This window comes from Cherax quadricarinatus, chromosome 73 (assembly GCF_038502225.1).
Source record: "Cherax quadricarinatus isolate ZL_2023a chromosome 73, ASM3850222v1, whole genome shotgun sequence".
In the NCBI taxonomy this organism is placed as follows: domain Eukaryota; kingdom Metazoa; phylum Arthropoda; class Malacostraca; order Decapoda; family Parastacidae; genus Cherax; species Cherax quadricarinatus.
This window is the reverse complement of record NC_091364.1, coordinates 8,766,992-8,783,473: the sequence shown is the minus strand read 5'-3', so window position 1 is coordinate 8,783,473 and position 16,482 is coordinate 8,766,992. Positions and strand designations below refer to the sequence as shown.

The 16,482-nt window shown below is 38.9% G+C and overlaps 1 protein-coding gene across 2 annotated transcripts in view; it reads right to left on the bottom strand.

The window, feature by feature from the left end:
- The window catches only part of LOC128701105 (Jumonji, AT rich interactive domain 2), a 152,289-nt gene that overhangs the window by 45,816 nt on the left and 89,991 nt on the right, over window positions 1–16,482 (bottom strand). For both annotated transcript variants that reach the window (XM_070100592.1, XM_070100593.1), the window contains 3 exons: window positions 9,926–10,074; window positions 9,371–9,650; window positions 5,797–5,911 (listed from right to left, as the gene is read on the bottom strand). In XM_070100592.1, coding sequence (XP_069956693.1) covers window positions 5,797–5,911; window positions 9,371–9,650; window positions 9,926–10,074 — 544 coding nt within the window. The remainder of the gene's footprint in view (window positions 1–5,796; window positions 5,912–9,370; window positions 9,651–9,925; window positions 10,075–16,482) is intronic.

Sequence of the window (16,482 nt, the reverse complement as noted above, 5' to 3'; positions counted from 1 at the left end):
CAAGATATTTGGTGGTAGCCATATCTACATAACTTACATACCATTTCTTTTGAGAAAAATAATAGTGCAGAGTCTGGTATATACACTCAATAATCAGAGTTTCAGAAGGATTGCATCAAAATAAAATAATCTTTTTGTTTACTCCCAAAACCAAAAAGCAACACTTCTAGATAAAAAGTGTATTTAACTGTCCAGCATAAGGTTTACAAACAACATGCAACAACATACACCTTAGAAGACTTCATTACTTCATTAGGGTTAGGTACCCCAGAGGGTTAACAACCTAGGATACACCCAAAAAAGCCAAACAGTGTGGCTTGCTTCCACTGGGGTCTTTTTATAGATGCTTCCCCAGGATGCACCCCACAACACTCTACTAAATGCTAGGTATTTATTTACTATTAGGTTAACAGGTAGGGGCAGCAGGTATTAGGAGGCTTATTTATGCATCTCACCTTTCCTCTGATAAATGGTAAAATTTTTTTACATCATGTTATAAATACTGTAAAAGAAAAATGTAAAATCTACTATTTTTAAAAGCAAATAAATATACAATTATAACTCTGCATCATGAAAAATATTTAAAGATGTGATAGAGTAAAGATGTGTTATGCACTTTTTTTTTTTTAACAAGTAAGCCATCTCCCACCGAGGAAGGGTGACCCAAAAAGAAAGAAAATCTCCAAAAAGAAAATACTTTCATCATCATTCAACACTTTCACCTTACATATAATCACTGTTTTTGGAAAGGTGATCAGAATACAACAGTTCAGAAGCATATACATATAAAGATGCACAACATATCCCTCCAAACTGCCAATATCCTAAACCTCTCCTTTAAAGTGCAGGCACTGTACTTCCCATTTCCAGGACTCAAGTCCGGCTACATAAAAATAACCGGTTTCCCTAAATCCCTTCACTAAATAATACCCTGCTCACACTCCAACAGATCATCAGGTCCCAAATACCATTCGTCTCCATTCACTCCTATGTAACACGCTCATGCACGCTTGCTGCAAGTCCAAGCCCCTCGCCCACAAAACCTCCTTTGCCCCCTCCCTCCAACCTTTTCGAGGACGACCCGTACCCCGCCTTCCTTCCCCTACAGATTTATATGCTCTCCATGTCATTCTACTTTGACCCATTCTCTCTAAATGACCAAACCATCTCAACAACCCCTCTTCAGCCTTCTGACTAATACTTTTATTAACTCCACACCTTCTCCTAATTTCCATACTCTGAATTTTCTGCATAATATTTACACCACACATTGCCCTTAGACAGGACATCTCCACTGCCTCCAACCACCTCCTCGCTGCTGCATTTACAACCCAAGCTTCACACCCATATAAGAGTGTTGGTACTACTATACTTTCATACATTCCCTTCTTTGCCTCCATAGATAACATTTTTTGTCTCCACATATACCTCAACGCACCACTCGCCTTTTTTTCATCAATTCTATGATTAACCTCATCCTTCATAAATCCATCCGCTGACACGTCAACTCCCAAATACCTGAAAACATTCACTTCTTCCATACTCCTCCTCCCCAATTTGATATCCAATTTTTCTTTATCTAAATCATTTAATACCCTCATCACCTTACTCTTTTCTATGTTCACTGTCAACTTTCTACCTTTACACACACTCCCAAACTCGTCCACTAACGTTTGCAATTTTTCTTTAGAATCTCCCATAAGCACAGTATCATCAGCAAAAAGTAACTGTGTCAATTCCCATTTTGTATTTAATTCCCCATAATTTAATCCCACCCATCTCCCGAACACCCTAGCATTTACTTCTTTTACAACCCCATCTATAAATATATTAAACAACCATGGTGACATTACACATCCCTGTCTAAGGCCTACTTTTACTGGGAAGCAGTCTCCCTCTCTTCTACACATCCTAACCTGAACCTCACTATCCTCATAAAAACTCTTTACAGCATTTAGTAACTTACCACCTATTCCATATATGTATTTGCAACATCTGCCACATTGCTCCCCTATCCACTCTATCAATCATGAAATTGCACAGATAAATACAAGTAAAAAATTGAAAGAATTAAATATTACATTCCTGTTAAATATTGTTTTCTTACAAATTTATGGACAAGTTTTAGCCCTTCTTCCCACTTTTGTGATTACCAACAGCCTGGCTGATCAGAGATGAAGCCACAATTAGCCTACACACTACCTGCACTGAATGACCCATAAGGGTTTATTGCTTTACAAAAAGTTCATAAGCTCCTCTCTACTATGTGCAGGTTGTCTGTGTAATACAGTGGAACCTCGGCTTTCGTATGCCCTAGTCTGTATGTAAAACTATAATTTTTTTTTTTTTCAACAAGTCGGCCGTCTCCCACCGAGGCAGGGTGACCCAAAAAGAAAGAAAATCCCCAATAAGAAAATACTTTCATCATCATTCAACACTTTCACCTCACTCACACATAATCACTGTTTTTGCAGAGTAATATTTAGCGAATCCCTTCACTAAATATTACCCTGCTCACACTCCAACAGATCGTCAGGTCCCAAATACCATTCGTCTCCATTCACTCCTATCGAACACGCTCATGCATGCCTGCTGGAAGTCCAAGCCCCTCGCCCACAAAACCTCCCTTACCCCTTCCTTCTCTATAAAATGCATTTTTTGCTAATATTTCCCATAAGAAATAACGTAGATCCAATTAATCCGTTCCAGACTCCCAAAAATATTAACAAAAAATACTTTTTATAGAGAATAACTATAGTTTTACATACAGACTAGGGCATTCAAAAACCGAGGTTCCACTGTATATACATAAAATCCACTTAATAAATTAAACAAAAGTTCAAATCATACTGAGAACTTTTACAGAATTATTGTGTGCAATCTATGTTCACAGAGATCAAAATCTGGAAGCCCAGAAAAATTATCAAGTAGAATTACCGACAATATGTTAAGTAATGCAACTAATGTGACATTTTGTTGTTGCAACATTTCGCTCTCCAGGAGCTTTGTCAAGCCGCTACGGCTTAACAAAGCTCCTGGAGAGAGAAACATTGCCGGACTTGAGTCCTGGAAATGGGAAGTACAATGCCTGCACTCTAAAGGAGGGGTTCAGGATATCAGCAATTTGGAAGGATATGTTAGAGTATGTAGGAAAGAGGGAAATTATTTCCCAGTAAAAGTAGGCCTTAGACAAGGATGTGTGATGTCACCGTGGTTGTTTAATATATTTATAGATGGGGTTGTAAGAGAAGTAAATGCGAGGGTCTTGGCAAGAGGTGTGGAGTTAAAAGATAAAGAATCACACATAAAGTGGGAGTTGTCACAGTTGCTCTTTGCTGATGACACTGTGCTCTTGGGAGATTCTGAAGAGAAGTTGCAGAGATTGGTGGATGAATTTGGTAGGGTGTGCAAAAGAAGAAAATTAAAAGTGAATACAGGAAAGAGTAAGGTTATGAGGATAACATAAAGATTAGGTGATGAAAGATTGGATATCAGATTGGAGGGAGAGAGTATGGAGGAGGTGAATGTATTCAGATATTTGGGAGTGGACGTGTCAGCGGATGGGTCTATGAAAGATGAGGTGAATCATAGAATTGATGAGGGGAAAAGGTGAGCGGTGCACTTAGGAGTCTGTGGAGACAAAGAACTTTGTCCTTGGAGGCAAAGAGGGGAATGTATGAGAGTATAGTTTTTACCAACGCTCTTATATGGGTGTGAAGCATGGGTGATGAATGTTGCAGCGAGGAGAAGGCTGGAGGCAGTGGAGATGTCATGTCTGAGGGCAATGTGTGGTGTGAATATAATGCAGAGAATTCGTAGTTTGGAAGTTAGGAGGAGGTGCGGGATTACCAAAACTGTTGTCCAGAGGGCTGAAGAAGGGTTGTTGAGGTGGTTCGGACATGTAGAGAGAATGGAGCGAGACAGAGTGACTTCAAGAGTGTATCAGTCTGTAGTGGAAGGAAGGCGGGGTAGGGGTCGGCCTAGGAAAGGTTGGAGAGAGGGGGTAAATGAGGTTTTGTGTGCGAGGGGCTTGGACTTCCAGCAGGCATGCGTGAGCGTGTTTGATAGGAGTGAATGGAGACAAATGGTTTTTAATACTTGACGTGCTGTTGGAGTGTGAGCAAAGTAACATTTATGAAGGGGTTCAGGGAAACCAGCAGGCCGGACTTGAGTCCTGGAGATGGGAAGTACAGTGCCTGCACTCTGAAGGAGGGGTGTTAATGTTGCAGTTTAAAAACTGTAGTGTAAAGCACCCTTCTGGCAAGACAGTGATGGAGTGAATGATGGTGAAAGTTTTTCTTTTTCGGGCCACCCTGCCTTGGTGGGAATCGGCCAGTGCGATAAAAAAAAAAAAAAAAAAAAAAAAGTTGTGTATCTTTATATGTATATGCTTCTAAACTGTTGGGTTCTGAGCACCTCTGCAAAAACAGTGATTATGTGTGAGTGAGGTAAAAGTGTTGAATGATGATGACAGTATTTTCTTTTTGGGTCACCCTGCCTCGGTGGGAGCTGGCCGACTTGTTAAAAAAAAAAAAAAATTAGTTGTACTTCTGTCTTTTTACTTAACAAGAAATTTCTTCTTTGGGGTCACTCTGCTGGATTATTCATTTATAAAGGATTCAGTGAGATTGGTTGACCAAGAGGGTGTACAAATCTAAGGCAGTTGGAAGAAGGGTTAGGGGGCTTCCCAGGAAGGAGAGGAGGGTTTAACTGGTAGTAGCTTAAGCACCCAGCAAGCATGTAAATCTTCTCGATCAGAGTACAAATGGTTTTCAAGGTTTGACATACTATTGGAATGTAAGCTAAGTAATATTCATGAAATGATTCAAGGGAAACAGCTGGACAAGTTCTGGAGGTTGGAAGTACAGTGCCTACACACTGAAGGATATATGACATTGAATTTCACTGAGTCATTTCAACTGTGATGCCCAAGCACTTCTAGTAAGAAAGCTTTTAAATGGGTGATGATAAATGTGAAATGGCAGATGTGAAAAAACAATTTTCACTCAATATTCTGATTAATTTGAAATATACTGCATTTCCAATATAAAAAAGAGATTTATTACACTCGCTCAGTAACTACCTACCATCAAGCACCAAAGATCTCTGAAGCTCAAGCAAAACATTCTATGTCAGCAATTAAACGTGTAACTTTAGAAATGATGAACTTCCTTTATGTACAAGAGTAGAGGTATCAACATTTCTATGTGGATGTGTGACATGGGTTTCAAAAATTGCATTGTGGAGGCCAAAGGCTACTGAGATGTCACGCTGAAGAGCAATACGTGGTGTGAAAAACATGCAAAGAATTCAGCATAAAAATTAAAAGGCAATGTGGGGGTCACCAAGGATATAATTCAGAGGGCTGAGGTAGTGTTATTGAAGTGGTCTGGGGATGCAGAAGATGAGGAGAGAAAGGATGACACAGTGTACAAATCTGGAGTGGAAGGCAGGAGAGGTAGGAGTCATTCCAGAAATGGTTGGAGGGAATAAAGGAGATTTTGAGTGCTAGGAGCTTAAGCATCCAGCAGGGTTGCGTGAGTGCATTAGATCTGAGTGAGTGAAGGCAAGTGTTTTTAACACCAATAGGTCTCTGTCTTCAAGATAAGAGTTGATTAAGCTCCTTGCGCCAGATCCTGATTAGAGGAGCAGTGGTGCCTCCATTAGACTGCATGCTACTACCACCATCATACTATCCAATCAAGACATCAGACAGGATGCTTTATCTGGGATATGGCTGTGGGGGCAATGACCTACAGTATCAACAATAGGTAAACATATAAATGATATACTTGCCATATCTTGGATGCCCCCGTGTGAAGGTACTCAATCCAGGGTAGACTGTGTGGGTCACGATACCAGCACACAGTGGAAAACAACATCCCAACATGTAATGTGGGAGCAGTTACACCTGCAAGGATAATACTATAGTAGGAATACATCATCTTTATCATTACCCAGCTTTCCACTTTCCAAGGAGTGGGATAAAGACTTTAGAGTAAAAATAACAAAAAAGGCACAATACTGTGACTGGAACGATACACAAATAACCCGCACATAAAAGAGAGAAGCTTACGACGTTTATATTAACGTCGTCGTTAGCTTCTCTCTTTTATGTGCGGGTTATTTGTTTAGAGTAAAAGACATTACAAGAAACCTTAGACCTTTCATATTACCTTCTACACTGATTAGTATTAGGGGAAAATTTGTAGTGTATCACTACTGTCAAGCAAAAGGCATTAATATAAAAAATTTGAACTCCAGATTAAAGAGTTACTGATAATTTATACCTGAAGCTATGTAATACACATTACATACAACTAACCCATGGACAGGAACACTGTCCATGGGTTGTAATGTTTATTACAACTAACCCACAATTTGTCTCCAAATTGTGGGATAGTTGTAATAAACACTTTTTTTTTTTTTAACAAACCGGCCATATCCCACCAAAGCAGGGTGACCCAAAAAGACAAACAAGTCTTTCTTTTTACCCTTAGTAATTTATACAGGAGAAAGGGTTACTGGTCCCTTGCTCCAAGGATTATATTCGCCTCCTTTGGCATGCACTGCCTACAGAGGAAGAATTCTCTTCCACCTCCCCATGGAGATAAGAGAAAATAAAGAACAAGAACTATGAAGAAAACAGAAAACCTAGATTGGTGTGTAAATATACATGGGTGTACATGCATGTGTAGTTGTGACCTAAGTGCAAGTAGAAGTAGCAAGATATACCGTGGTCCCTCGTTTTTCGTAATTAATCCATTCCTGGAGGAGCTACTATAAACGAAATTTACGATTTGCGAATCAATTTTCCCCATAAGAAATAACGTAAATACAATTAATCCGTTCCTGACACCCAGAAGTATTGAAACAAAAAAAATTTTTACATGAAATATACATGTAGTACATAAACAATACAATGGGAAATGATGAATGAAACATTAACAGCATAACACTTACCTTTATTGGAGATTCTTCTTAGTGTATGGGAGACTGGAGAAGGAGAGAGATTGGATTGTTTACAGTTTGGAAGGGGAATCCCCTTCCAGCAACACCTCAGGTACCAATTGCTTCTCTGGGGTTGCTTCTCTTCTCTGTTTCTTAATGCCACTAGGACCACCTTGAGAGTCACTCTAGTCCTGTCTCGCAAAGTAACTGTGGAGAGAGCTCTGTTTCTGGCGTCTCCTTAACACTTCCCTAAAATGGCCCAAGACTTTGTCACTGTATATATTTCTCACCTTCTTTACCACAGGCTTGGCACTAGGAGCTTTCTTTGGAGCCATGGTAGCTTATTTAGTACTTGCAAGCACTAAAATGAGTGGAATATTATGAAATATTTCGTAGGAGCACTTGAGGGGACCTTCACTCACTGGTAAACAATGCCAGACTGGCTGGGTAGGGAGGCCGCCTTGGCTCACACCATGCGTACGCGTCCCGGACGAACTACTAGGCGCGAGTCAACCTATGAAAAGCGAGTCCATGTTTATACGAAAATACCCCTATGATTGGCGAAATTTACGATTGCCGAGAACTACGAAAAGCGAGGGACCACTGTACTTGTTATCCTACGTGTTTATGAAAGAAAAAAAAAGACACCAGCAATCCTACCATCATGTAAAACAATTACAGGTTTCTGTTTCACACTCACTTGGCAGGACAGTAGTACCTCCCTGAGTGGTTGCTGTCTGCCAACCTACTACTTAATATAATAAACTTATATACATTATAAGTATACACTCAGTGGCCACCTTATTAGGTACATCATTCTAATACTGGATAGGGCCCTCCCCTTTGTCCTCAAAACAGTTACACATTCATGCTGTATCTCTCCTGTTCCACCACATCCCAAATGTGGCAACATTTTCCACAAGCATCCCAAATGTCGTAGTAGATATCGCAATTGATCAGACTAGGTGACATTTTTCCAATCTTCAACTATCCAGTTTTGGTGAGCCTGTACTCACTGTATCCTTAATTTCCTGTTCTTAACTGACAGGAGTGGAACCTGGTGTGGTCTTCTGCTGTAGCCCATCAGCTTTAAGGTTTGATGTTTTGCATGCTCAGAGATGCTCTTCTGAATACTACTGTTATAGAGTGTGGGTGAGTTACTGTCACCTTCCTATCAGCTTGAATCAATCAGGCCATTTTCCTCAGAACTCTTTCATTATCAAGGTGTTTTCGCCCACAGAATTGCCGCTCAATGGATGTTTTGTGTTTTTCGCTGCTGTGTGTGAAAATCCCAGATCTGCAGTTTATGAGATATTCAGACTACTACATCTGGCACCTACAATCATTCCACAGTCAGTCACTTTAATCACATTTCTTTCCCATTCTGATGATTGGCCTGAACAACGACCAAACCCCTTGACCATATCTGCATGCTTTTAAGCAGTGAGGTGCTGCCTTGTGACTGGCTTATTAAATACAATGGTACCCAGAGTTTTGGCCATAATTTGTTCCAGAAGGCTATTAGAGTGCCGTTACCGAACGAATTCGTTCCCATAAGGAATAGTGTATATTATATTAAGTCAGTTTCAGACCCCCCAAAAATACTTACAAAAGCACTTACAATAATACACTTACGTAATTGTTTGAGTTGGGAGCTGTACGAAACTCGGGGTACCACTGTATTTGTATTAATGACCAAGGGTATAGGAGTTCCTAATACAGTAACCACTTAGTGTATATATATATATTTGACAACCTGCCTTCAGCACAACAATTTATAGTTACTGCATTTGCAAAAAATGCTTACAATCTGAAAGCAATAAACTAAAAAAATGACAAAAATTAATGAATATAATGTGTATACAGTGGGCTTTTTATCAAGGGTAACTGGAACAGAACTCCTTATTTAACTAGGAATTCAAGATCTGCAAGTTTTTTGTTTAACTCATGGCTTTTGGGCCTCAAATAAGTGTTTTATTAGTGAAAATAACAGAACATACAGTTCAGTGGGCAGGAGGGGCTTCACTGGATTACAATACTTGTAACTTGTGGGAAGATGGCTGGAGAGTAAGAAAGAGTGACTTCATTTTTCTAAGAACAACCAGCTTGTAAGCACTGCATGACCCTAATAATAATACCTCTCCCTCTTGCTACCCAATCCCCTGTGTTCTTCCCTGCCCCTCTGTGCTGTATGACCCTTGTAGGTTCAGCACTTCATTTTTTATTATAATAATTTAGAGAAACAGGAGATGAATAAAAAACTGAAAATGCTTTTTTTTTACAGTAAAGAAGTTTCAAAGCAGGTGCTTCTTCTTTTTCAGGTTACCCTGCCTCGGCGGGAGATGGCTGGCGTGTTAAAAAAAAAATTATTAAAAGAATTTACAATTAAGTTGACAATATATGAATGATGTCCACCTACCAACAATTGTTCCCATACTTCTTAGAATGGAGTTAGGATTCTGGCAAAGGTTTTTTAGATTCCATGGATGTTTTGCTAAAGGTGACATTCGATGATTGGGAAAGCCATAACCATGTTCTGAAGTGTCAATGCTTGCAGATAGAACACATACATGATGGGTACCATTGACTATTAGTGACCAGTATCTTTCATCTACTTCTAGAGCAGCAGGATCAGGTTGCCACTGTGTTGCAGTGTTCCGGGCAATACGATAAAATGTACTTAGAGCTGTGCTCTTACCCTGCAAGATCAAAGTTATAATGAGTATTTTTTTTTTATCAACAGGGAGTATGCGTGTTATAATTGTTAAACGGAAAAAAATGGTTTAGAAAGGACTACTAGAATGGTATCCAAAAGGAGGTAGAAAATACTGCAACCACTGAATACAGGTATTTAAAACTGAACTCTGAAAATTTTTGTTAAATAAGCAATCTATAACAACCCATGACCTTTATTGTTTGACACAACTGTAATTCCTCTTTAACAAAGAAAAAGGAATAAAAAAAATTATATTACCTTTACAATACAATCAAGGCTTTCTTCCTCCTCCTCTTCATCATTGTCTGAAGAATTTGAGGAAGCTTTCTTGCTGCCTCCTCCACTATGCTCCATTTGGTTACGGGCATGAATAGAGTCAACTTCTGCCAAAAGCTGATCTCTTTCCTCTAATTTGAAAAAAAAAAAAATTGTTAATATACAATTAAACAAGCAGGAAATATGAAAATAGTCATTAATAGCTGATTCTAACATGGATTACACTCTTTTAACCAAAAGCCTGGAAACACTGAAGCTTCCATACCTCTGTGGGATTGTGTCAGTTGTGACAATTAAGGCAGCTTCAAGCAACTTTCATGTGAACTCTGTAGGTCATTTTTACAGACGAGATAGCCAGCAGATTCATTTTGCTGGTAAGTAATGTGGCATCTAATATGGTTGGCTAAACTATTTAACCCTTTCAGGGTCGAGAGGCCCTCTCCTAAACTTGTTTTCAGAGTCGAAAATTTTTCGGGAAAAAAAAATGATTTGTTTCCTATGAAAAGATCATAATGACACCAAAAGTATGAAATTTGATGGAAAAAGTACGGAATTATGCTCTCACGAAGTTAGCGGTCTCGAGGATGTTTACACATCGGCGATTTCGTCCACTTTGAGCCCTATTTTCGGCCAATTCCAGTGTACTAGTCGACAAAAATCATAACTATTTCGCTAGAACTCCATTTTTTCTATTGAATGAGTACAAGAAATCACTCATTTACCGTTTTCAACTATCCAATAAAGTGGTCAGAAATTAGCAATTTTGCCAATTTCACACAAATTTTAAAAGACGCCAGTTTCCAAATAGGGTCCAGAATAAACAAGACATTCCTGGCACTAAAATAACATTTCCTCTGTTCATTAGTTACATCCCCACGCCTCTCTTACATTTCTTTTGCTTTCCACTTTGAATTTTTATTCTCACAAAAAATAGAAGATTTACTGTTATGCAGACTACTGCATTAGTGTAAAAATAGTATAACTAATATGAGCGCACTTGTGAAACAATATTAGACTCACCAGTTGACGTGTATTGGACGCATGGCATGATTTGTATACTTTTGAACTTTGGCAAAAATCGAACATTTCTGCTACTTTGAGTTCAATTTCAAGGTACTTTTCGTTGTGAAACCAATCAAAATCATCTCAATTTCTGTAATATGCCTTCCATTCTATAAAATGAAACCAGGAAAACTAGAATACAACCATAAATACCATATGAAAATATAGTGCAAAGTCGCTGTTTTAAACCAAAAACACGGTCAAAGTTTTTTTTCTCATTACGCACTGTGTGCTGCAGGATTTTTTTTATACTGTGCACACTGACCACAAAGACCCATTCTTTCATATGTAGGCCTTCCAGCTTTCTCTCGCTAAATTTGAAGGCGCTAGAATTTAGGCATACTAGTACGTCAATAACCTTGGTGAGTAAGCCGTACTAGTACATCGGAAACCCTGAAAGGGTTAACAACCAACCCATCAAAATAACCACCAACTCTTCCTCTTCAATCAGAAACTTGGTGAAGAAACACAAAAGAAACTTTGAAACACAAGAGAAACTTTTCATCTACCATGTGGTAGATGAAACAAGTACAGTATATAGGAGAAATTGCTAGGTCAAGTAGTAGAATTTATGAACACAGAAATGCCAGCAAATGTGATGTCTACAACAATGCTGGCACACAACAGGAATAAATCTTCTTTCAACGTACCAGCTTTATCCCAACGAGGTGGGGTTGCCCAAAAGAAAAAACTAAAGTTTCTCCTTTCAAATTTAGTAATATATACAGGAGAAGGAGTTACTAGCCCCTTGCTCCTGGCATTTTAGTCACCTCTTACAACATGCATGGCTTACGGAGGAAGAATTCTGGTCCACTTCCCCATGGAGACAAGAGGAAATAAAAAAGAACTAGAAAGAAAATAGAAGAAAACCCAGAGGGGTATGTATATATATGCTTGTACATGTATGTGTAGTGTGACCTAAGTGTAAGTAGAAGTAGCAAGATGTACCTGAAATCTTGCATGTTTATGAGACAGAAAAAAAGACACCAGCAATCCTACCATCATGTAAAACAATTACAGGCTTTCGTTTTACACTCACTTGGCAAGACGGTAGTACCTCCCTGGGCGGTTGCTGTCTACCAACCTACTACCTAGAACAGGAATAAATATGGGCACTTAATGAAGTTTAATGAAGCACAACTAGTCATCTGCACAAATGACCTGCACTTAGGCCCAACTTGGACTATCAATTACTTACACAGCAGAGCATGGAGGGGAGCCAGAATACATATGGGAGGGGGATATGGGGGCAGGGGCAAGAATGATAGAATTGGTGGAGGGAGTAGTAATAATGTAGTAGCAGCAGAAGCAGCAGCATAACACTGATAGAGGTGGTGATAATAATAAGGTAAGTGGTAGTGAAAAAAGGGGCACAGAATGGAGTGTATGTGAAGAGATAGTTAATGGTCAAAGTTGGATCAAAATGGTGTCATGAGTTTCAGTCTCTTAAGTGAGGGTTATTTTTGTACATCTTGTAGAGATTATCCCACACATTCTGGAATGAGGGAAAGTAATGTTTACTTGTCTAATAAAATGAAGGAAGATATATAGTCAAGTCTCCTACTAGCTGCTGCCCCTATTATACTGTCATAGCATCAACAGTAATATTTTGAGGAAGGTGAAGGGATTTTATTTCCTGGCCGAGTCTTGGCTTTGGCCCAGCCAAAGTGTTTAGTACTGTATTACTTTCTCTTCAACTTAATGACATAGGCTCCTCAGGAATAGATGATAGAAAATAACAGCTATACAGAATTCCAGATACGTATTGGAGAATTAGATTACAGTAGAAACTTGCAATCACACAATATTTATGGGAGCCAGTCAGAGTTTGCATGTATCTCCACAATTCCCAGACATGGCTCTATATGGCATAGCAATCTCTGTCTCTATAAACTCCCAACACTAAGAAGCCAAATGATGCTGCCTGCTACATGCATGCCAGATGATAAACCTTGCTAACTGTACATCCAAACTTGGCTCAGTAGGCCGACATTAACCCTTTCAGGGTCCACAGGCCAAATTTCAAAGTGTGCACCTGTGTCCAAGAATTTTCAAAAAATAATTTTGTTATTTTTTCTTATGAAATGGTAGAGAATCTTTTTATGAAGGTAATAAAACAAAAAGTACGACATTTGATGGAAAACTGACGAAATTATGCTCTCGCGAATTTTGACGTGTCAGCAATATTTACGTATCGGTGATTTTGCTGACTCCCATTTTAGGCCAATTACCTTATTCCAGTCAGCCAAATTCTTAGCTATTTCACTAGTATTACTTCTATTCTATTGACTGAGCACAAGAAATCACCAACTCAACTGTTTCAACTACAAAATAAAGTGATTGGAAGTTGGTAATTTGGCCAATTTAGTGCAAAGTTCAAAATATTCCAATTTCAAAATAGGGTCCAGAATAAACAATGCCGGCATTCCTGGCACTAAACTAACATTTCCTCTGTTCATTAGTTATGTTTTCAGGCTTTACAAATGAATTCCATTCTGATTTTTAATTCACATAATGAATTTTTATTCAAACCAAAAAATAGAAGATTTACTGTTATGCAATATTGTAATAATTGTACAAATAATATCAGCACATTTGTGAATGTATATTAGACCCACCAGCTGGCATGTATTAGACGTGTGAGGTCGTTTGTTTACTTTTGAACATTGGCAAAAAATTAACATTTCTGCTACTTTGAGCTCAGTTTCAAGCCATTTTCAGTACTAAAACCAGTCAAAATCATCTCTATTTCTGTAATATATCTTCCATTCTATCAAATAGGACCAAGAAATCGCAAATACAACTATAAAAAACATACGAAAAAGCACTGCAAAGTTGCTGTTTTAATCGAAAATTATGGTCTCAGTTTTTTTCTCTCATTATGCACTGTGTGCTGCAGGATTTATTTTATGTGGTGCACACTTACCACATAGATGTATTCTCTCATATCTAGGCCCAAATTTACCGCTCACAGCTTATCAGAGTGAGCTGAGCTCATGGCGTAGATCTACAGTTTGGACCCTCAGCGTAAAGCCGTAGATCTACGGCACGGACCCTGAAAGGGTTAATTCTTCTAAGACTCTTCAAATGCTTTATGTAATGACAAACAGAATGCAAGCTAAGCTAAACTGTATTATTTTTGACATGTACAGTGGACCCCCGCATAACGATCACCTCCGAATGCGACCAATTATGTAAGTGTATTTATGTAAGTGCGTTTGTACGTGTATGTTTGGGGGTCTGAAATGGACTAATCTACTTCACAATATTCCTTATGGGAACAAATTCGGTCAGTACTGGCACCTGAACATACTTCTGGAGTGAAAAAATATCGTTAACCGGGGGTCCACTGTATAAGGATATTAGAAAAAAGTTACAGTGGACCCCCACATACTGATTTTAATCCGTGCAAGAGGGCTCATTGGTATGCGAAATAATCGGTATGCGAATGAATTTTCCCCATAAGAAATAATGGAAATCAAATTAATCTGTGCAAGACACCCAAAAGTATGAAAAAAAAATTTTTACCACGTGAAATATACATTTTCCTACACACAAAGAGAAGGATACATGCACAATAGTAGAGTAGTACATGCACAGTATATATTGTGCATGTACTAGTCTACTAAATGAAGAATAAATGACACTTACCTTTATTGAAGATGCAGCAATGACTGATGAGACACTGTGTCCTGGGAGTGCCTTTTCCTCCTGAGTACTGTAGGTCCTGTTTGGCATTTTCTTCCAGAACAGGCCTTATCACACTGTGTATGTCACTACGATTCTTAAATCTCTCAAACCAACCTTTGCTGGCTTTAAATTCACCAATATGAGCACTAGTTCCAGGCATTTTTCCCTGTTCACCTGGGTGTTAGTCGACTGGTGTGGGTTGCATCCTGGGAGACAAGATTAACCCTTTGACTGTTTTCGACGTATAAATACGTCTTACGAGCCAATGTTTCTGACGTATATATACTCAATAATTCTAGCGGCTTCAAATCAAGTGGGAGAAAGCTGGTAGGCCCACATGTGAGAGAATGGGTCTGTGTGGTCAGTGTGCACCACATAAAAAAAATCCTGCAGCACACATTGCGTAATGAGAAAAAAAAAACTCTGATCGTTTTTTTGGAATAAAACGCCGACTTTGAGGTGTATTTTCGTATAGTATTTATCATTGTATTCGCGTTTTCATGGTCTTAGGTGATAAAATGGAAAACATATTACAGAAATAGAGATGATTTTCATTACTTTTACGATGAAAACGACCTTGAAACTAAGCTCAAAGTAGCGAAAATGTTCTATTTTTACCAATGTTGAAGAGTAAATAAATCACACCACACGTCCAATACACGTCAACTAGGGAGTCTAATATTCTTTCACTAGTGCACTGATATTATTTATACCATTTTTACAATAATGCAGTCGTCTGCATAACAGTAAATTTTGTATTTTTTTGTATGAATAAAAAATCAAAATAGAAAGCAATAATAATATAAGAGGGGCCTAGAGATGTGACTAATGAACAGAGCATATGTTATTTTAGTGCCACGAATGTCTACCTTGTTTATTCTGGACCCTATTTTGAAATTGGCATCTTTTTTATTTTGCGTGAAATTGGCCAAATTGCCAATTTCTGACCACCATATTGGGTAGTCCAAATTAGTAAATGGGAGGTTTCTTGTACTCAGCTGATAGATAAAATGGAGTTCTAAAGAAATAGCTATGAGTTTGGTCAACTGGAACAATGGAATTGGCTGAAAATTGGGCTCAAAGTCGGCGAAATCGCCGATACGCATATGTCGCCGAGATCGCTAACTTCGCGGGACCATAATTCCACGAGTTTTCGACCAAATTTCGAACTTTTGGTGTCATTACCATCGGGAAAAGATTCTCTATCATTTCATAAGAAAAAATAATTTTTTTTTTTTCAAAAATTGAGCGACATAGAATGACAGTTTCAGAGAGGGGCCTGAAACAGTCAAAGGGTTAAGGACCCCAATGGAAATAAGTTAGACAGTCTTCGATGACACTGACTTTTTTGGGTTATCCTGGGTGGCAAATCCTCTGGGGTTAATTGTTTCTTGGTATATTCTCAATAAGCCACACCAAAAACAGTGCTACAGCAGCAGCAGACAATGCTACAGCAGCAGCAGACGATGCTACAGCAGCAGCAGCAGCTGACAGTGCTACAGCAGCAGCAGACGATGCTACAGCAGCAGCAGACAATGCTACAGCAGCAGCAGACGATGCTACAGCAGCAGCAGCAGCTGACAGTGCAGCAGCAGCAGCTGTACCACCAATAGTAGCGATGGTTGATTGGGGTTTATTATACAACCTGGCCAGCTCGGAGACACGCACTCCACTTTCATACTTATCAATGATCTTTTTCTTCATCTCTATAGTAATTCTCACCCTTATTGCTGTAGGGTTGGCACTAGAAGCTTTCTTGGGGCCCATGGTCACTTATTTTCCAGATA